A 23,296-nucleotide genomic window follows, 5' to 3' on the forward strand; every position below is an offset into this window, starting at 1 on the left:
CAAGCTAACTGGTATCGAGAGGCACATAAAAATAACAAAGGCAGTGCGGGTGTTTAATGCTAAAGATTTGCATCCATTTTCGGTGATTTGAGATGCGGGCTTTTGTCATTTTATAAAAGCACTCGATCAGCATTACAGACTACAGTCTGGCATTTTTTCAGCACCGAGATAATTATTTATGTTTACTGAAGTACAAATATGTTTAATTGAAGTGAAGTTTATTCATAAACTAATTTCGAGAGGAGCACGTGATTATGATTGAACGCGGCTGGTTCTGCATTAGCATGCATGATCCACCAATCAGGCCATTCCTAACCCTCTATAAAGAGCCAGGGTTTTTTCACTACAGTCATCTTCGATGTGAAGAATCCCCCCTTCCACCCCTACCTCTTCACCTTTCCCTCCATAGGGCAGCACGGTGGCCCAGTGATTAGCACTGTCGCCTCACAGCAAGAACGTCACTGGTTCTAGTCCTTTAACAGGCTGGTGGTCGTTTCTGTGTGTAGTTTGCATGTTCTTCCCGTGCTTGCGTGGGTTTTCCCTGGGTCCTCCGGTTTCCTCCCACATTCCGAAAACATGCAGAAGAAGTAAATTGATAAATCTAAATTTTGCACTACAGTTAATCTCTCACCATGCAGCATATCTTTTCATAGCATTCAATTTTTAGTCATCAATTTTTATCAAGGGGGAATTGTCGAGATCTACCTGAGCTCAAAGCTCCCCTCTCGCCCTCCAAACGGGAGGGAGCCCAGAGCTCAAGAACCTTTGAGCTCAGGGCTCTCTCCCAGGACAGCATGCCAAACTTGCTTATAATCAATAATCAGCTAAGTGTGAACTCTTGAAATGGCCAATTTAGTTTTATCAACTTCACATGTGTGTTTATTTTCAAAGTGTAGGACTTTATGTGTTCCCCAGTTTGTACATGGGCTACCAGCATCTGTGAGATTTCAGTGTTAATGTTTTTATACAATACACTAGGAACTAGTGTACTTTTCTTGGCTTTTAAGTAAAACCAAATGAGCATTGCAATAAGTAGTTTTTATTTTTTCTCCTTAACCTCTTACTTTTCTTATTGCCTATAGAATAAAAAAAAAACACACGTGTCAAGCCATGAGAACCGAACCAAACTGAAAACCGTGTTAAAAAACAAAGGTATGTATTGAACTGTGGTCTAACTGTATTGTTGCATCCCTAATGCACATATATGATAACATATATGCTGTATATATATATATATATATATATATATATATATATATATATATATGCCACAAATAGGCAGAATTGAGGTGCATATATGTGCGTATAAATGCCAAATAGGTCTTCTGTTTTGCTTCTTCATATCCACATATAAGCCCTTTATGTTCATACATGATATGTCTCCTACAGTATATATCTCACATCTCACTTTGGCAACTGTCATGCCTTACCTAGCTCATATTTTCTATTATCAAGGCAATAACTACCCAGATAGCAGAGTGGCATTAATTCACTGTTGAAATTCTATCAGAATCATTATTGTGGTTGATGTTTTAACATTTATTTAATGTTAATTTAACTTAGGTCTGCTATGTGGGTTAGAACTAACTTTAAAAAATGCAAAAAAAAAAAACATGTATCCGCCACTTAAATTTGGTATCGCTTGTAATTGGGATGTTATGGATTTTAACTATGGCAAATTAGTGAGAAGAGATGGAAAGCTATGGTGTCTACACGTTTTCCTGAAACATTTACAAGATCAATTCTTTCTTGTATGAAGATAGTGAAAAGAAAGAAATGTATAACAAAATGGTTTGTATTTTTTATTGTTGTTTTTTTGCCTTATTTTTGTTCTTGTACAATATTTATTTCTTGGATTATTTAAGTAAATAAATGTTTTTATTTATTTTAAAATAATGTTGTCTAGCAGCTGTATTTTAATTAATTTTACTAACATATAGGCGAACATATATGTACCCATATATGTGCATATATGTATATATAATATAGGAAAATGGCCAATTTTATATGTCACATATATCAAAGAGCTATATCAAAACCTATATTAAAACATATGTTTATATCGGCTCTTTTCGTGTGGGGATAGACGATGCCATCCCCGATGGTCAATAAACTACACGATACTAAGCCAGCATCGCGAACCATATTATTAAATAACTTATTATATAGGTGTTATGTCCAAATGCCTTCTCGTTCATTTAACTTCTTGTGTGTATTATGTATCAGCTTGCTCAGTGTGCATGAGCAAATGGGTTGTGTCACAATGCAATCAGTTTTTATTTCACGACTTTTCAGGGCTCAAAATTAAGGATTTACCAAATTTATCTCTGACCACACCAAATAAGTATTTCTTAGCCAGAATTTTTTAATGTGTAAAAACAAAGGAAAATCTAGCTTTATATGTGCACTTTTTAATTCAACAAAACTTTTCTTTAAAAGATCATTACATTTAAAAAAGAATTATTGTCATGTCTCTAAAATATGCACAGTAATCTGTCCTGGCTAAAAGTCCCAGATCAGCAGTTAAATACACATAAAAGGGGAGTAATCTCTCATTAAAGCAATGTTATTGTAAAAAATGATAATTAAACCATATTAACAAAAATAACTGTAACAAAAGAAAGCAGGTGAAACATACCGTGCACACGGTTAATGTTAGGCATGTTAATAATCTCTTCTAAGAATAATTAAAATGAAAGCAGTGAGTGCTGCTGCTTACAAAAGAATATGTGTATTTTTTTCAATCTTGAGCTCTTGGAAGCAGCAGGACTGTGGGTGCACGATCATCGCTCTTTGTCAAGTCTATTTCAAAGGGAACCAATTGCACCCGTTGTGCTTCCTCTAAGCACGGTTTCTTTGCGCAAGTAAACGGGGGCGCACCCGCTTTTTAACAGTTGTGCGCATCATCAGAGTGATCATGCTCACATTCTGTATTCACCATTCTTTTGCTTGCGCAAACACAGTTATTTTTGTCAGTTGTGCTACTTCTCAATTTTAATATCACATTTGCACGAATATTGGGCCATGCTTATTGTCGAACCCTGCTTTTAAAAAAAAACTACAATTTAAAAATGATTTCCAACTAGTCAAAGTGGCTAGTGGATGTGTCTGTCTAACCCACCAGAGCTGAAATCTACCCGTAAACGGTTGGCGGGTGTTACTTTAAAGCCCTGTAGCTGCCACTTGCACAGCTGACAGCATCGTGAGGATTAAATGCATACCTGACACCTTTTAATTGCCTCATCCTGCATCGATTTTGACACCTAAAAGGAGGTTGAATTATATATGAAAAACTATAATAGAAAGCTAGTAATTATTTTTAAAGTAGGTTTTATTGTTAGTTTGACAAAAAAAGAGGAATTTGAACAAAATTCTACATATTTTTTGATATATGATCAAAGGACACAAAAGTGCCCGTAGTTGAAGAATTACCCATAAATTTCCTATCAGAGACAACCAGATACTCAAGTTAGTCCTTTATCACATAGAGTCTAATTTGCACTATTTTAAGGATCTATTTCTGTCCTTTATTGAAGCTTGCGTCCAATCGATTGAATAAATTCCCAGCCTCAGGTTTTTTCCGGGATGCGGAGCTTGTTTTCAGCAGTATCTGTGGTTATCAGTCCTGGCGGTGCACGTTTCTCTGTTTATATTCTTGTTTGCTGTTCGTATCTCTACCTCCACATATATACTCACACACACACACACACAGACTCTTTCCTGCTGCAGTGTTCATTGTGTGCTCTTATCAGTGCAGTAAGCTGCATCTTCCTCTCTGACTCACTGGAAGAATAAAGTTTGCGTCAAAACCACAGCGAATACATACATACACTCAAGGTTAACACACTAAGATACATTTATTTTCCTTTCTCTTAGTTACTATTTGAGAATTCGCCACAGCGGAATGAACCGACAACTATTCCAGCATATGTTTTACACAGCAGATGCCCTTCCAGCTTCAACCCAAGACTGGGAAACACCCACACACACAGACTGCGGCCAACTTAGTTTATTTAATTCACCTATAGCACATGTCTTTGGACTGTGGGGGAAACCAGAGTATCTGGAGGAAACCCAGAGAACATGCAAACTCCACACAGAAATGCCATCTGACCTAGCCGGGACTCGAAAAAGGAAAAAACAATCCTACGCAGTGAAGCCCGTTGAGAAAGTTTTTCTGCAGAGAAAGCAGCTGACACAAAAGCCTCAGGTGTGTGTGCTCGTGTCTTCAGAGATATTGCTGTGACGTTCGCTGGTGTCCACAGAACGGGATTTTGAGCATAACATTGGACACCCAGTCAATCGTATGAGAGCCATAAGTGATGCAAAGCCTTTCTGAGTGGTTCAGCTTCAGCATGACAAACTCGCACACACGAACACACACACGTCCTCCTACAGTCCACCTGCTGTGAAAGTCTATAAAGGTGTGAAAGACACTGGTACTAACTCAGGGTGACGTGACGTTGTTGGCTCTGATAAGTGCTTTCATCTTATGCCACTGGAGGGCAAACCCCACCGAGACGAGCGTCATCCTCTTCGTCACACTCCTCATCCTCACGTCACTTTGACCAGTTTTCTTTAGAGGACGTTTGAAAGTTGCCAATTACAGCGCATACATGCACTAACACAAACCTTCTGCTTCTTCTGTCTGGATTGAGGAAATCCGAATTATAAAACCAAACATGATTCAATTTGAAAGACGAATTTTGTTGGGTCGAATTTAACTCAAATGCTAAGGATTGGATAATTGGATTCATCAGAATTTAGTGCTGATTTAGGGGCCTATCATACACCCGGCGCAATGTGGCGCAAGGCGCTGCGCAATAGAGTCTTTCACTACTTTAAGCTTGGCGCAAGGGTCATTTTGAGGTGTTGCGCCACACTGTTTAAATAGCAAATGCATTTGCGCTCAAATGTGCGCCCATAGGCGTTCTGGTCTAAAAAAGCAGGCGTGTTTTGGCGCATTGCTATTTTGAGAAACTGTAAATAGTCTGATCTTTAGACCAGAACAAAGTCGGTCTACACACAAGATGTAGAGCTACACACAAGATGTAGAGCAATACGCAAATATCTTTACATATGAAAAAGATATAATATCTTAAAGATATATTTAATAAGGATATATATAGGACATAAATATAAATGATTAAAATATTACAAAACATTAATTTCTTGCCTACATGAATTTAAAAACCACTGCCTTAATACTTTCTTCATCTCGGGAGGCTTTAGTTCATTCAATTTGCTTTTGTATAATGTTATTATTATTATCAGTATTATTTATTATATGCATATTTATATTTGTTTTATTAAAAACAAGCTTAGATTGGTCCACTTGTCAGGTTTTAGACCATATGGGGCATAGCAGGTGTGTTTGGAAATAACTCAGTATTTTGACCACACTTTATTATTATTAATCATTTATTTGTTTGCTGGAAATTAGAACTGAATTTAGAAATAGTTTTGAAATGAATATTTGCGCTTAACAAACAAAATTAATTATTTATAGGCTAATTGATGTCTGTGCGGTAATGTTTCCCTATCCACGTGAGCAAAAGCGAAAGTGAACTTACTTTACGTCATGTTAATAGCAATGCGCTCTTGGCGCGACGCAGCTGGCTCTTAAAGGGAATGGGAGATGAGACTCTTATTAGTTTATTCTCAAAACACACCTATAACTCATTAAGAAAATAACTCAACCCTTTTAGATCATGCGCTATGGCGCAAAGTCGATTTTCCCGTCCTTAAGTTAGCAAAAATGCGTTCTGACACGTCCTGAAAGCGTTTGTGCCCTGCGCATGGACTGTCAAAATAGAGCCCTTAGTGTGTAATGCTGCTGCTTGAGCATGAAAGAGATCTTCAAAGTTACTGAACTCACTCCAGTGGAAGTTAGGGGTAATTCACCCAAAAAATTTATTTTCTGTAATTAAATACTCTCCCTCATATTGATTCAAGCCCCCGTTCATCTTAAATTAAACATTCTTTCATTAATTTTCCTTAAGCTGTGGTCACACTGCACTTTGCGCTCCATAGACTTCCCTTCATACACATGTGAAGTGGCAGACTGGAAACACAAGCTCGTGCGACAAGTTTCACAGTTCGTTGCATTGCAAAGTTCAAGCTTAGTGTGACCTGTAAAATGAGAGCAACAGAAGATCAAAACATGAAATTTTAAATATGGACGAATCGCTCACTTTTTTAATGTCTAATCAACTTGTTTAATCCCGCCCCTTCTCAAACTCTATTGTGACTGCGGCACATGTCTCTATTTCAGAGGTCACAGCAAAATGAGCCACCAACTATTCCAGTAAAACGTTTTACGCAGTGGATGCCCTTCCATTCCATTTCCACCTATACCGCATGTCTTTGAACTGTGGGGGAAACTGGAGCACCCGGAGGAAACCCATGTGAACACGGGGAGAACATGCAAACTCAACACAGAAATGCCAACTGACCCAGACGGGACTTGAACCAGCGACCTTCTTGTGGTCAGTGCTAACTACTGACCATCATGCAGCCCCTTGAATTAAACAAATGAAGATATTTTAGATGTCATCTGAAAGTTCTCTCATTCTCTATAGACAGAAATGATCTGAGAGACCTTTAAAGGTGCTGCACGGACTCAAACCGAATTTGTATGTTATTTGAATATGAGACCCAAACCAGTGCAGAAATTTGCTTTAAATGTACTTGACTCAACAGGGACCCAAAACCAGCTTGAAGACACCAATCTGATTGTATGCGATTGGCAAATATTAGCAGCAAAAGGCTAGTGATGAGTATAATTATCTTGTTAGGCGGCACGGTGGCTCAGTGGTTAGCTCTGTCGCCTCACAGCAAAAAGGTCGCTGGTTTGGGGCCAGCTGTTATTTCTGTGTGAAGTTTGCATGTTCTCCCAGTGTTGGCGTGGGGGTGGGGGGTGTCCTTATTTGACCCTACGTTTAGTTAAGACCAAAGTCTCTTTAAGGCAAGTCATTTCACTCGGCGACTATCTTTGAAACGCCTCTAGGGCAGTATGCTCAGGCATTCTGTCTGAATGGGGAAACATAAAATTTTCCAAAACTATTTGCTAAGCTAACGATTACATTACATATCACCAATAAAGTTAAACAACAACCGTCTCTTAAGTTTTGTTTCTAAATGTTCAAATTAAACAAAATCGGATTTTTTTTCAGATTGCCCAAGTTAATGCACATGCGCACTCGAAAGGAACAAGATCACAACAACAACCACATTTATTGCCATTCTACAAGGGCTGTGCAATTAATCGAAAATTTGGTTTCGATTTTGACTTCTAACGATTATGAAAAACCATCAATCGAGATAAACGATTATTGCAACATATACCGCCCCCTTTCCAGTTACACATATTTGTTGCTCTGCAAAGCTCAGGTTCACATGAACATGACTAAAAGCATGTGCTGTAATGTAACTTTTGCAGCATGGGATGCGCATCGTTCATTGATGTACATTCGAATCATTCATGTTTTTAAAAGTGCGAAAGATCACATGCAGTTGTGTGTGTGCGCTCAGCCTCAGAGACGAGCAAAGCACACATCTAAAGCATCCCTGCTAACACTCTCGTTTTCCCTGGAGTCTCTTGTATTTCAGACACATCTCTTGTTTTTTCATTTCCCCTGGAAAACTCCCGGAATTTCACCCCTTTCCCTGGTCACCCCCCCTGCCTTGACTTCAGGACTTTTGGTAGCTATAATCAAAGTTTTTTTCCTTATAGTGAAGATGCTTAAAGCACAGTTTGTTTCATATCTTTATTCTATTCCTTATGCAAGTATAACGGAGGCCAGCTAGTAAGTGCTGTGCATGTAAACCTCACTTATCTGACCTCTAAAGGTGCTCTAGCGACAGACACTAGAGGCCAAAGTCTTTAGCCTCCTTGTTAGAGCAACCGACTCCAATGTGGAAGGTTGGGTGTTGTAGGACCGGTGGGGTTACACAGGGAGGAAAATAACTGTGTATATATATATATATATAAAGTTGAAGTCAGAATTATTAGCCCTCAGGAATTATGAGCCTCCGTTTTCCCTCAATTTCTCTTTAATGGAAAGTTTATTTACACCCCATTTCTAAACATAATAAATTTAATAAGTCATTTCTACTAACCAATTTCTTTTATCCTTGCTATGATGACAGTACATATTTTACTAGATATTTTTTAAGATACTAGTATACAGATTAAAGTGCAATTCAAAGGCTTAACTAGGTTATTTAGGCAAGCTATTGTATAACAGTAGGTTCTTCTGCAGACAATCAAAAAATATTTAGCTTAAGGGGGCTAATAATATGGACCCTAAAATAGTTTTTCAAATATTAAAAACGGCTTTTATTCTAGCCAAAATAAAAAAAAACAAATAAGCCTTTCTCCAGAAGAAAAAATATAATAAAAAATACTGTGGAAAAATTCCTTGCTCTGTTAAACATCATTTGGGAAATGTTTATTTAAGAAAAGATTCACAGGAGTGCTAATAATTTTGACTTTAACAGTAATAGTTTTAAATAATTGTGATTGCAATTTTTTCCCATAATCGAGCAGCCCTACTTTCTACAAATTATCATCTTCCACATAATGCTTAGTCGTCGGGCTGGTATTCACAAGTAATTCACAGCTTGGTCTTAATGGTGAATCTCCTCCAGAAATGACAGTGACTCTTTTGTTTACAAGTTTGTGGAGTAATTGCTGTCATGTGATTTGCGTTTGACAGGACCGACTGTACCTCGCGTTCGCTTCATACAGATTTAAACGTCAGAAACGGAGAATAGCGATTGATGAATGGCTCCTATACTAGTAGGCGGGACTTCATTCGCCACATTGACCGTTACACTTTTCCCCATTCAAAACTATACGAGTGACTATATCTTGTTTATATTCTATAGTCTTTCAAGCAACGCAGCATTTTTTTAAAAAGTGTATGAATCTGGTTGATATAAATCCAGTGAACAGCCCAAAGTGTTAAGAAAGTATCTTTAGATTCTATTTTAAAAGCCAGAACTGTAGTTTACACATCATTACTTCCATAACTACTACCTCCAGTCAATCGGTCTCAGGTACATCGTCCTGGCGTTTTCTCTGATGACGTGAGCTACAGGGCCTCGTCTGCTCTTCAAATAGCCTGTAAGTGAATAATCCTCATTATTTTCAGCTATAAATACCACTTCTCTGGCTGTGTAATGACCCATCTGTGCAGTCTAGTGTGCGCACGGCCTGCCGAGCGAGTTTTAGTGGGCCTGCTCTTCTTTAGATAGAGCGACGGGCCGTAACTCAGGTCTAAAACAGATTACAGATGTCCGGAAGAATGGGCGTGGGAAAGATGGATGCAACCGCCCAGCTCTCCGACAATTCACTCACTTCTAATGAAGAGTCTGCAGCATGGTGGGAGTGACGCAATGGCTGACGGAGGAGTGTGTGAGGGGAGATAAGGAGCTAGTGAGGTGTCTGAAAGTCTCTTAGATAAGGCCGAATGAGGGGTGGTGATTGTGATTACCCTGCAGGAACACGCCGGAAATGGGTCTCGGAGTGGAGTTTTAATAGGGCCGTGCACACACTCCTTCTTTTAAACACACCGCCACTTCTTCTCCTCCTCTTCTTTGACTCTTATATCTGTGGACGCCAGTGATAAATGGCAGGTTCGGTGGGAAGGGGGCGTAATCGCATCCTCGGCTCGCCCTTGTTTCGTCTAGTTTTCTCTTATCGTTGTGACTGGTAAACAGACGGACTGGATTTGTCTTTGTGCAGGCCGCTGTTGACGTGAGCATCTTTCCTCTGCAGCCGAGGCCAGGTCTAATCTCGGACAGCATCTCCCCAAACTCATTCACTGATAGCAGCACAACCAACAACCCTGGTAAACAACGCTTCTTTGCGGCACTGCAGGTTTAAGAGAGAACCCTGGTGTTTATTAACCATGTTTTACTGTATTAAAAATAAAAAATGCTGAATTTGGATAGGTTCTCCTGCGCTGTTTAGGAAGTAAAAAGTGTTTTTTTTATAATGCATAGAATTTGAAAAAAATTCCAAATAAAAAAAAAGGTGATTTTATTATTTTAATCACTATGATTAAACAGAACTTAAAGTTTCCACCAATGTAGGGCTGCACAATATATCATTTCAGAAATGATATCGCAATGTGCACATGTTCAAATAGACACTTCGCTGTACTGTACTCGTTGTGTGGGTGTGTGTGCGTGCGTGCGTTTCCTAGCAACAAGGCCTAACATCGTTGATGGTGTCTGTATCCCTCAAAGATAAATTGAGTTAAAGTCCCTTTAAGAATTCTATAGTCTTTGGTGTAACACAATGCCTTTACGTGTGCACCTTTGATGTACCCGTGATGCTTCTTGAGTCCTTGTCACAGCACTAGTGGCAGCCAAAATTACAAGTTTCAGTCTTTTAGTTGTGATTAATCGTGATTAACCCCCCCCCCCCCCCCCCCCCCCCCCCCCCCCACACAAGCAACGAAAGCCTAATTTAGAACTACACCTTTGGGTTGGGTCGATAAACGATGCCATCGTCCATCGCTAATGGCCAATAGACAACATAATGCTGAGTAGGCATCACCGATGCTCCGCCCCGCCCCCGTCGCAAAACCCGCTCGTGAAAAATACACTCAGGCCCCGTTTAAACTAATACGTTTTATTGTTATAATGGCATTTTAGAAATAAACTGATCCACTTCCACACAGTGTTTTACCTAGCATTTCTGAACAGCCCTCAGTCCACTGTCACACACAGACACAAGAGGTGCTCACCGCAGAGGAAGTTCCAGGAGTCTCTATGCATTTGCGGGACTCTTAATGCCCGCAAACGAGTGATAATCTCCCTGAAATCACGTGTCTCCCTCCCGGTCCTCAAATACATCACGCACTCTTCTCACCCCTGGAACCCTCCTCGCTCTTCAGACTCGTCGCAGGCAGTCTATCAACAACCTGCAGTAGATTTAATGAAGTTTCACAAAATAATTTCGAGAGGAGCATGTGATATGATTGACTGCAGCTGGCCACTCATCTACACTCATTAGCTAGCCAATCGGATTGATCCAAACTCACAATAAGTAACCTAGTTAAGATCTACTCCCTTATCTTCGTTTTCCGAAGAAACCCCCCATCCACCCTTTCTCCTCCTTTCCTCTTTTGCCGAGGGGAGCTCTCGAGAACACCTGACCTCGTACTCCCCTCACATGCTTTATGGACCTGGCGGGAGCCCTGGGCTCAACTTTCTCCGAGCTCAGGGTTCTCTCCCGGGACAGCATGCCAAACCTGCTAACTTGCTAACAAGTTGTCAAACAGTATCTAAGTGTGAACTCTTGAAATGATAATTTCAGTAAAATCTGGAAGTTGATTTATGTTACACAATTGATAATCTGTACTAACATGGAACAACGTAGTGCATGATTTGTTAAAAAATTGTTAGTGGCTAGTAAGAATACTGTAATAGTGATCATTTGAAAAATTTGTAAATACTTGCAGAGATTTTAAGAAATAAAGTGTTGCATATTGATATTTATCTGTTTCCTACCTACAAATCATTGACAACTATTGTAAGAAATCATTAACATGATCAGTGTCTTCACTAAGGCTGTAACGATACACCAAACCCACGATTCGGTTCTAACGCAAACCACAAATCAAGTAAAGATTAAACAAATAAACAACTTATTTCTCTCAAGAATACCAAACTCGTTTGATTTAAGGGAGTTAAAAATTCTTCAGAAACACCATCATGTCAACATTGCAGTGAAAAAATGTGACAACTTTCCTTACTCTGCAGAGGAGTCGGGGCATCTGGTGAATGCCCATCCCTCTCTGCGCAGCCACATTAACAGTGTGAGCAAAGCATCGTATATGCGGTGAAAATTCGGCCGCTTTGACAGCATTGGCGATGTTTCTGCCGTTGTCTGTTGTCAAGCGGGGTTAAGTTGGTTTTGTTTTTGATATTCCTGACACATTCAGACGGTCCCTTACTAAGAGCTCCGTGCGAGCTCTCCCAGCTAAACGCATATTGCGAGGGCTTAAACGGAGCAGTGCTCGTAATGTCGAGCGAAAAAAAAGTGTTTCCTCACGTTCTTCTTCAATTAGCTCAACTTTTGCAGGCACGCGTGACGTTATTGGAAAGGTAGTCACGGGGTGTGTTGCGATTCTCCCTTATCACACCGCGACACAGGATCGTAGATCTGAGTGTCGCGATTTCGATTTCATATCGTGTATCGTTACAGCCCTAGTCTTCACATAGAATGAAAATTATTAATTAATAACAATAACATAGAATTAAAAGTAAACTGAGCAAATTTGCTATTTAGAAGTGTGTATCAAACTGGTAGCCCTTCACATTGCTAGGTACCCAAAAAGAAGCTCTCGGTTTTAAAAAGGTTGGTGATTTAAACCATTTGAATTGAAACATTTAATTTCAGTAAGCTTTTTTGTAGCTTACCAAAAATAAATAAATAAATAAATAAAATGTTACATGAAATTTTAAATGACAATCTCTAAAGCAGTGGTTCTCAAACTTTTTTTCATCAAGTACCACCTCAGAAAAAAATTGTCTCTCCAAGTACCACCAAAATGAGCAGTATTGAAATACAGTAGCGTAGTAGGCCCAGTAAAGCAGCTACAACTCTGCAAAGTTAAAAAAAACGTGGCAGATTACCTTAGAAATATAGGCTTTATGTCACATATGGCATATTATATACATAATTTTTGATAAATTTTGAAATGTGTATAGTATGTACATGACATATTTCATTTCTCCACGTACCACTAGAAGGAAGCCTGCGTACCACTAGTGGTACACATACCACAGTTTGAGAACCACTGCTCTAAACCATCCCCATCATTCTCTCGCTCTTCTCAGATGGAATGGTGGGCCAAATCAAAGGTTACCATGGGCCAACTTTGGACCGCAGGCCCTAGTTTGAGCATCTCTGATCTAAACGAATGAAACCTTACCAACTAGAGCTATTCAAATCATCTTGTGAAACTATAGTCATACTGCAATATATATAGCAGCAAAACAAAACATGGCTGTGTCAGATATTTCCAATACCGTGCAGCCTTTCTGGAAATCCACATTTCACCCTGCTGTTTCTCGCAATACTGTTCAGAAGAGACATGGCAGACAGACAAGCATACGTTTTAATTATTTTGTTCCTTTCGGACAAAGTTTATGTCTGTACATTCTGAATAGAACATATTAATAAATGAACCGTGATGACCCCAGTGTGAAACGAACTCATGGAAGAAGCATAATAGAGAATTTGTACTACTATCCAAACACCAACATTAAGGCATTACCGTGCCATTTACTCAACGAGACCTTTCACTCAGAGAATACAAATGGAGAAAAACAAGAGGCAGCGATGAATCACCAAACACAGACAAACAGAATTAGAGACCATTAAGAGACAACAGATAATTATCGCATCTCTGCCCGTCGCTGTCAATCACGAATGCTTCATTTGCAGAAAAAAGGAAAGCGGAGAGGATTTATTTATTTAATACGAGTCTGAAACACTCTCAGGTAGCAGCGATCGTCCGGCTACTGAAGGGCGTTTCATAAATAGCAGCGTTCTGGCACTTTATCACAATGAACTGTGATATTACTGCTCGTGTCTCTGCGCTCGGGTTTGCAGTCACGCTTCTCGGCTGAGATCTTCATTCGTCCTTTATAAAAATACCCAGGTTGATTGACAAGGCCTGGAAATGAGGTCGTGTATCATTCTTACATCACATCACGGCATCATCGCTGACATCACATGCTCTCCCAAGTGTGAAACATTAACCGTCCGCTAGAAGACACCGGAAGTCAAGTCCAGTCAAAGAGGACAAACTGAAAACAGTTTAACCTTCATAACCTCCATTCAGCCAGAGAAACGAGACACTTTTCATAGGACATGCATTTATAAGAGTAGCAATTAGCAGATTATGAAAAAATACACACACTCTGGTGTAATCTAATAGAGCCGCTTAAGCACATCCAGAAAAAAAATGTAATTGAATAAATGAAGCTTTTGTTCATATATTTTAATATTTAAACAGCTGATGAAAGTGAAGAGACCCTTTGCAAATTCTCTGGATTTGCTAGTGGATTAGTTAAGTACAATATATGTTTGGGAAACATCCACACACACATTCACACACACTCATACACTACGGACAATTTAGCCTACCCAATTCACCTGTACCGCATGTCTTTGGACTGTGGGGGAAACCGGAGCACCCGGAAGAAACCCACGCGAATGCAGGGAGAACATGCAAACTCCACACAGAAACGCCAACTGAGCCGAGGCTCGAACCAATGACCTTCTTGCTGTGAGGCAACAGCACACTACCTACTGCGCCACAGCTTCGCCCCCTAGCCTACACTCTCAGGAATAAAGGTACAAAATCTGTCACTGGGGCGAAACCATTTCAAAAGGTAGATTTTTGTTCCTAGCAGGTCATTAAAGGATATTAATAACTAAATCTGCACCTCATAGTACATTAAGGCCCAATCCTAATTCTATTTTTGTACCCTTGGCCTAGTGCAGAATTAATCGAAAAAAGATTGCGATCTCGATTCGACCCCTAGACGATCTTAATGCAGCATTTCTATGATTCTGCCAATCATATTTTCAAGTTCAGGAGAGAAGAAAAGGCAGCCGCAAGTCTTCACATTGTTTTTACATACATTGTTCAGCAATATGGACACTAATGGTGTTGAAATGGAGTTGAATGAGTCACATGCTTTATTTATAAGATATAATTCACCCAAAAATGCCATTTCTGTCTTCATGTAATGATGTATTCGCGGCCGCAATATCAAACGTGGCGTGAGCTGCTGACCGTGAGCCGTTACCACAGAGAGGGCTGCCGCGCGCCTGTGAACGAAGTTACTTTAGTCACTTCATTCCATTTCCAGTCCAAATATCTAAAACAAAATCTTAAATCAAGACCAGACAGGAAAAATAGCAAGAGAAAATTAGGTGATGCTTAAATCTTCTGTTTGAGATTATATTGCATTAAGATTATTTTTCTGAGCCTATTGGCAAATAATTTTGCTTGATTAAAGCAAGCAATCACATAATTTTGAGGTGTTTTTTTTTTTTTTCAGAAAACAAGCCATAATTTCTGATGCAATTTCATGTCTTCAGTATGGGTCTTGATTTAAGATTTTTTTATATATTTGGATTGAAAACAGGAGAATCCTACAAAGTTGGTTTTTATATATATTAATAGTCAGGGTAGAGGGAAAGATGAATGCAGCAATGTACAGAGACATCCTGAATGAAAACCTGCTTCAGAGTGCTCTTGACCTCAAACTGGGGCGACAGTTAATCTTCCAGCAGGACAATGACCCGAAGTACACCGCCAAAATATCAATGGAGTGGCTTCACAACAACTCGGTGAATGTCCTTGAGTGGCCAAACCAGAGCCCAGACCTAAATCCTATTGAACCTCTCTGGAGAGATCTGAAAATGGCTATAAATCGTCGCTTCTCATCCAACCTGATAGAGCTTGAAAGGTACTGCAAGGAGGAACAGGCAAAAATTCCCAAAGACAGGTGCGTCGAGCTTGTGGCATCATATTCAAAAAGACTTGAGGCTGTAATTGCTGCCAAAGGTGTATTGAACAAAGGCTGTGAATGCTGATGTACATGTGATTTTTCAGCTTTTCTATTTTTAATAAATTTGCAACAATTTAAAAAACTCTTTTTACACATTTTGTCATTATGGGGTATTGTGTGTAGAATTTTGAGGAAATAAATGAATTTAATCCATTTTGGAATAAGGCAGCAACATAAACAAATGTGGAAAAGGTGAAGCGCTATGAATACTTTCCGGATGCACTGTATGTAGAAAAATTAAATTGCATGTTCTGTGTCAGTCAGTTTACCTTCATTATGTTGTAAAAGTTCATGGCCCAACGTGAAATAGACCTAAATATTTACAACTAACAAATTAAATATTTTTTGTCAGTATTATTATTATTATTATATGTAAAACTGGACAACCTGCTTTAAGCTTCGGTTGGATATCAAAATGTAGTCCTGGACTCCTGACACAGCAGCTGCCGTTCAAATCAGCAATAGCACAAAGAGCTTGCAAACAAGTGCTTTACATAAACTGCAAAATTTCAGCCTGTACAACCAACTAGTGTGAATCAGTGACCGGACTAAGAATAAAGAGTATTGGGGTAAAATTTGTTTTATATTCACACATTCATTCAATAACAACTTGTGACATGTTTACCATGGTACTTTGAAAATTCTGACTGAAATCCCATGTAAATATGACTTGAAAACAACATTAGCACTATTTATTTGACCGTGAACAATAATTTGATAGTCATTGGCTGCTAATATGATTTCACTATTCAGAATTTACAAAGAATGCTTTCCTAAAATCATATTATTAAGGATAAATGCAAATATGTGAATGCAAGACCAACTTTGCCTCAATGCAAAGAGTAGCCTAAGTTACCTCAGAAGCAAAAGGCAAATGTGCACTAAAAGACTTTTAATCATCTCATTAAAACCCAACTCTATTATCCAATAATGACACAATGCAATTAAATTGTGGTGGCTGCTAATTAAAATAACATTTCACACAGAGAGTGTCTGTAAACGCACAACACAGAAGTGAGGTAAAGTTGGGTTTTTTATTCGGTTATTTGTTTAGTGACAACTTGTGACATGCTACATATATTTCTTAACATGGTACTTTGAATATTCGGATTGAAGCTTCAAGACAATATTAGCATTATTTATTTGACTGTGAACAATGGTGTACTTTGATAGTCATTGGCTGCTAATAGGATTTCACTGTTTTTAGTTAGCAAATAATCCTTTTCTGAAATTATATTATTAAGGAGGAAATTTAGATGTGTGAATATAAAACCACCCTCTCTATAAAACCGACTTTACTTTAATCCACACAGAACCGAGAATCTTTCAGAGAAGATCAAGGGCCCTACAAAGAGAAGGGAAACGGCACTTCTGGTAAAAAGTCATTCGTTTTTTGTCTGATATACTTTCCAATACAGATGCTTCATGTGGACCATAAAGCCCGTGAACACACTGTTAAACTTTATAGAGACACTCGGCTGATAAAGCGGGAATTGTTTCTGGATAAACATCAACATTCCCGTCAGACAGAAATCGCAAGATCTCGTCATTTACTACGAAATGAAACATCTACGTCATCGTTTACTCACCCTGGCGTCTCTCCAAACTTTATGACTTTCTTCTTTGACAAAACAAGCGATTTACTTTGTGAAAAACAACCACGGTTAAACGTAATAGCGGATAAATCACGTCACGTAGGCTATCCCACAATGCACTCGCGTTAATCTTCCGTTTCCAGTGAAATGGATGGTTTTCTGTTTATGAACTATTAATTATTAATTTTATTAATTACTTTATATTTGGGAAGTACCATGTGCACAAACAAAAATGGACCAATGATAAACTTAACATTATTTATTTGTTTAAAATGGATCTTAACAATTTAAAACCCTAACAGACATTAAAAGTAAAAAAGCTATAGGGATGTGTGTGATTTTGAAATCCATTTCTTATGCGAATTTATATATCCTCTGTAATTGTATTTATATTTACTTTTTATTCTCAATTGATTTGATCCTTTGATGTGTAAAAATTGTAAGTACTGTATCCTCAATTTTTGTGTGCTATTTTTCTTATGCAATATATATTTGATAAAAGTTATTATTTTGAGACCAAATCAAAACAATGATATGATTGTACTTTAAAAAAATAAAATAAAAGTACATTTATTTTTATGGCTATATATCATGTTATTAATAGTCTTACTTTTTAGTTTAGTTTTATTATTATTTTATTATTTATTCATTTTTTATTTAGCCATTTAAATCAATATAAATTGTGTATACCGGCCACTTTATTAGGAACACCTTTCCAACTACTCATTAACGCAAATTTCTAGTCAGCCAATCACAGCGCAGCAACTCAATGCATTTAGGCATATAGACATGGTCAAGACGATCTGCTGCAGTTCAAACCGAGCATCAGAATGAGGAAGAAAGGTGATTTAAGTGACCTTGAACGTGGCATGGTTGTTGGTGCCAGATGGGCTGCTCTAAGTATTTCAGAAACTGCTGATCCACTGGGGTTTTCACGCACAACCATTGATAGGGTTTACAGAGAATGGTACGAAAAACAGAGTTCAGAGGAGAATGGCCAGACAGGTTAGAGCTGATAGAAAGGCATGAGTAACTCTAATAATTACTCGTTACAACTGAGGCATGCAGAAGAGCGTGCGTGCGTGCGCGTATATATATATATATATATATATATATATATATATATATATATATATATACGCGTATATATTAGGCTTCTGTATTTTGTTATTTATATAATTATAGTTTTTATTAATATTTAAAATTAGCCCTAATAACACTTTTTATAATCTTTTTTGGCATTTTTATGACTTTGTCAGGTTTAATTTCTTTCTATGAACTGTTATAAAACTGAAGCAAAACTAAACAATAATTATGATTAACTTAGTATGTATAAAAAACTGTTTTAGTGTTTTTTTATTAGTCATTGGGGTAACATTTCTAAATTCTTTTATTTCAGCAATCAATTTAAATTATCTAAAATGTCGAAATAGTTTTAATTTAAAATATACAATTTAAACACTACACTTAAGTTTCATACTAATTAACAAAGCACTGTCGCCTCACAGCAAGAACCTCGCAGGTTCAAGTCCAGGCTGGGTCAGTTGGCATTTTTGTGTGCATGTTCTCCCCGTGTTGGCATGCAGGGTTTCGCCCAAGTGCTCTGGTTTCCCCCACAGTCCAAAGACATGCGCTATAGGTGAATTGGGTAAACAAAATTGGCTGTAGTGTATGAGTGTGATGAATGTGAGAATATATGGGTGTTTCCCAGTACTGGGTTGCGGCCAGAAGGACATCCGCTGCGTAAAACATATGCCGGAATAGTTGGCGGTTCATTATGCTGTGGTGAAAAAGAATAAAAATCATTGAATAACTGCTTTGATTGAATGATTTAATGAAATGCAAACTACAAACTAATGAGATCCAGCACTCAGTTAACGATAAATACATTAATGTGAGAAAACTGTCATTTTAAATATTTTAAATACAAAGATGTAGATGAATGTGGAGTAACAGAAGAACTGCTGTGATGGTTTAATGCGTCATAGAGCATTACGGGTATACAATGTGTTTTATTTGCTCTTTTTCTTCTGTTGTTCCTGGAAGAAGTCATTGCAGGCCACAGTCAGCGCCGCCACCAGAACCACAAACTCATTAAAGTCCACCTCGTTGTCCTTGTTGGAGTCCAGATCGTTCATGATCTTCTCCACCAGCATCGGGTCCTTCTGAGACTGAAACACACACACACAATAACAACAAGAACTGCTCAACACAGCCGCATACAGATAAAGAGTTTCATCTTCTGCATATGCAAACAAAAAGCTTGTGTTGACTCAGTTATATCTTTGAAATTTAATAAATACTAATGTTAATTTCTAATGATGCATCTTCCGAGATGAATTATAGTGTACATAAATTCGAGCACTTGTAAGGACAGTGATGAGGTTTATTCCCTAGACATTAGGACGCTGACACTGTGTCCTAACAATATGCAACAAGAAATTTGGTTCTCCACACCGAATGTGATATGACAGAAACATTGAAATACTATTCATTTAAAGGTCCAATGAAATGCTTTGAAGTGTGTATTGTTTATTCGATGTTTGACGTGATCTCAACTGAAACATAAAAAGAGGGCAGGACATAGAGTAGCTCCTCCCCTTAAAAACAGCCAATAGCGTTTGGTTTTTATCACAGCTCTGCCAGCGAGAGTGGTTGAGATCAAGCACATCAAACGAAAAGCAAATGACAAGCGTCTTGAAGGGGGCGGAGCATGTCAGATACTAGAGAGTATTTGATTGGTCAAAAGATTTGATGAGAAACTGAAGTATTAGGTGACGTGAAAAAAAAAAAAAACATCCATTTTAGGGTAATCTTATACACAATTTTTTCTCCTGTTTTGTAGCACACTGACTTATAGATAATCTTAAAACTAATATACTGATACTAACTATCAGTAAACTATTTTAATTTTTATGGGACATTTAACCAGTTATTTCATTTTCAAGATCTGAGGTGAACTATCTGCTGCTGCTGCTTTCAGTAGTATGGTAATAAATGGCATCAAAATAGTATGCAAACTCTAATTGGGAGCATTTAACACTGATTGAAGCACATAATCAGTACCTGAGGCGATCATAGTCAAAAGCTGCATTTACACTAAAGATCTTGATGGTCAATTCTGATTAGATTTTTTTGATGACCTGCTTACATAATTTTTTAAAAGTGACTTGTATCCGATTGTCTGCATTTACACAGCACACGGCAAAGGAGCAATGATCAGGAAAAAGAGCGGGCGCTGACTAACAGCTGATGAGTAAAGAGTGCTCTTTTCTCTATTCCTGTATGTAATCTGTTCACAGCTATTGACAAGCTGTTTCACTATAGTTTATGACAGAAAGGCTCTCATTTGTTCATCTTATTTTGATATACAGGCTTTTTTAAACCCTTAGGCATCTTAATGTAATATCCATGGCATGATTTACGCACGTGATGTAGCTATGCACTAGTTTTATATTAGTTTATATTGGTTACGTGGTGGACATTGCGCTCTCTCTCTCTATCTCTCTCTCTCGTTAACACGCTTAAATACCTGTGGTATATGACAATATAAAAGCTGTTTAAGTCCTCGTGTATGAGATTTAAGGTTTTGGTCTGAAGTCTGTTACGAAATGAACGTTTCAGACTTGACGTCATTTGTTATGGTTTTTAATGACACGCAACTCGCATTGACTGGTGAAAATCCGATCTACCTGCTTACACTGCAGACACGAGAACACAGATCCAGTGAATATCAGATAAATTCTCACATATGAACAAGGCCTGAATCTGATTTGAGTAAATCGGAATCTATGTGATTATCCGATCTGTGCCACATGGGAGAGAAAAAAAACGTGCCCTGATTTCAGTGGACTGGAACAATTTTGTGATAGAGACAGCACTGACTACTGAACAAGGGAGCTGATTGAAACGCACCCTAAAATTTAGGAAACGGAAACTAAATGCAACTAAACAGCACAAACTGAAAACTTTTTTAAATTGTCCAATGTTTCTTTTTAAATTGGATGTTGCACTCTAACGTGTTAAATGGAATTTTAAATAGCAATATTTATTCATGTTGGTTTGAGCCTCAGCTGGCATTTCTGTGTGGAGCTGTTCACTGTTCCTGTCAGCGATCTCCCAATAATAACCAGCTGCAATTTCAACCACCATCAGATCGACATGTTTCAACAGATTTAGGGTGTTTACTTTATTTCACATTTGCTTGTTTAATTTTGAATAGAAGATATTTAATAGTAGATATTCAATCAGTTCAGCTTAAAGCAGAAGCTGCTCTTCTGCAATCTCCTTGTGGTTCTCTTTGAATCTGTTGTTTGATATGTTTGAAAAAATTTTTTTATAATGATATATATATATATATATATATAGTTTTTATATATAATGTATATTATACAGTTTTAATTTTAAATATAATTAAATTTAAATAAAATTGTATATTTTTTAATAAAATGCTAATAATAGAAGGCACAACAATACATATAACATGGTTAAAAATTTATCCTGCCGCGGATACATTACAGATTTCCATTCAAAACATTCAGTCGTGTTTATCGCACCAAAACATTTTAAAAGGTAAGTGAATTATAACAGCAAGAACTTTTCTGTAACCGTAGTAGTGCTGTGCGTAATTTGTTTAACCCTTTAAGGTTACGCGCTGACTGACCTGACTCACTGACTGACAGGTGCTTGATGTGTGAGGCAAGCAAACACGACAGATAGCTGTTTAACTTTACTTCAGGACGCATTAATACAGCTCTGAGGTCTATTGGAGACATTCATGAATATTCCTAGCAAATCTAATAAATGTTAAAGATAATACCTAGGTTATGAAGGTATTTTTAGTGCGAAACTTGCAAGTATTTACTGATACACATTTGCAAATTTGCTCTGCGAGTACAAATTTACTGATACACATGTGTGGCTATTACATAAATGCGCTCACGACATTTGTCATTGAAATAACGCCAGGTAGTTGGTAGATCTGTGTAAAAAAAGACCTGCTGCCACAGCTGGAAAAAATCCTAGAGGAAACACTGTATAATACATAAAGTTGAAGTCAGAATTATTAGCCCCCTTTGATATTTTCTTCTTCTTTAAATATTTCCCAAATGATGTTTAACAGAGCGAGGAAATTTTCATTTCATTTTAATTGTCTGATAGTATTTTTTCTTCTAGAAAAAGTCTTATTTGTTTTATTTCAGCAAAAATAAAAGCAGCTTTTAATTTTTTAAACACCATTTTAGGGACAAAATTATTAGCCCCTTTAAGCTATATATTTTTTCGATAGTCTACAGAACAAACCATCATTATACAATAACTTGCCTAATTACCCTAACCTGCCTAGTTAACTTAATTAACCTAGTTAAGCCTTTAAATGTCACTTTAAGCTTTCTAAAAGGTGTCTTGAATAATATCTAGTAAAATATTATTTACAGTCATGATAGTAAAGGTAAAATAAATCCATTATTATAAATGAATTATCAAAACTATTTTGTTTAGAAATGCGTTGAAAAAATCTGCTCTCTGTTAAACAGAAATTGGGGAAAAAATAAACAAGCGGTCTAATAATTCAAGGGGGCTAATAATTCTGACATCAGCTGTATATATTTATAATAAATAAAGGTTTAAATGAGCATTTCATACAAGTATTTTGGAGAAAAGGTAATTTTTTAGGTGGGCCTACAAAAATTGATCATAGAAAGCAGTGGGCCTAAAGTGAAAAAGGTTAAGAACCACTGCGATAAAGGATCCTGAATCAGCATCAGTTTTATAAAGCCTTCTCAGAGAAAAACCACATCTATGCCCTGCCCTACCACACTGAGGTGTTCTCACAAGAAAATGTAGCCATTTTACATTTTGTCAGGTTTTGTGGCTAATTCGTATGGGTTAGGGTTCAGTCGTATGAAAATGTACGATATTATAAAAAGAGGCGTGGCACCCACACCCTTAAAACCAACTATCACTGGTGGACAAGCAAATTGTACCAATGTACAGATGAGATTGTAAGAATCCATATGAATTAGCCACTAAATCACAAGGTTACAAATTTCTGTGGGATCGTGTTGTCCTCACGCTCCAGCTTTATGTTTTTA

The 23,296-nt window shown here is 37.7% G+C and overlaps 2 protein-coding genes across 13 annotated transcripts in view; one reads left to right on the top strand and one right to left on the bottom strand.

Moving 5' to 3' along the window:
* The window catches only part of ap3b1a (adaptor related protein complex 3 subunit beta 1a), a 762,544-nt gene that overhangs the window by 549,695 nt on the left and 189,553 nt on the right, over positions 1-23,296 (top strand). The window lies entirely within an intron of this gene.
* The window catches only part of s100z (S100 calcium binding protein Z), a 42,463-nt gene continuing 37,644 nt past the window's right edge, over positions 18,478-23,296 (bottom strand). For 10 of the 11 annotated variants that reach the window (XM_087299809.1, XM_087299815.1, XM_087299810.1 and 7 more), the window contains one exon: positions 19,019-19,375. In XM_087299809.1, the coding sequence (XP_087155935.1) occupies positions 19,217-19,375 (159 nt within the window). In that variant the 3' untranslated portion in view covers positions 19,019-19,216. 11 annotated transcript variants of the gene reach the window in all.

The sequence above is a fragment of the Danio rerio genome, chromosome 21 (genome assembly GCF_052040795.2).
Source record: "Danio rerio strain M-AB ecotype USA chromosome 21, GRCz13ab, whole genome shotgun sequence".
Classification (NCBI taxonomy): domain Eukaryota; kingdom Metazoa; phylum Chordata; class Actinopteri; order Cypriniformes; family Danionidae; genus Danio; species Danio rerio.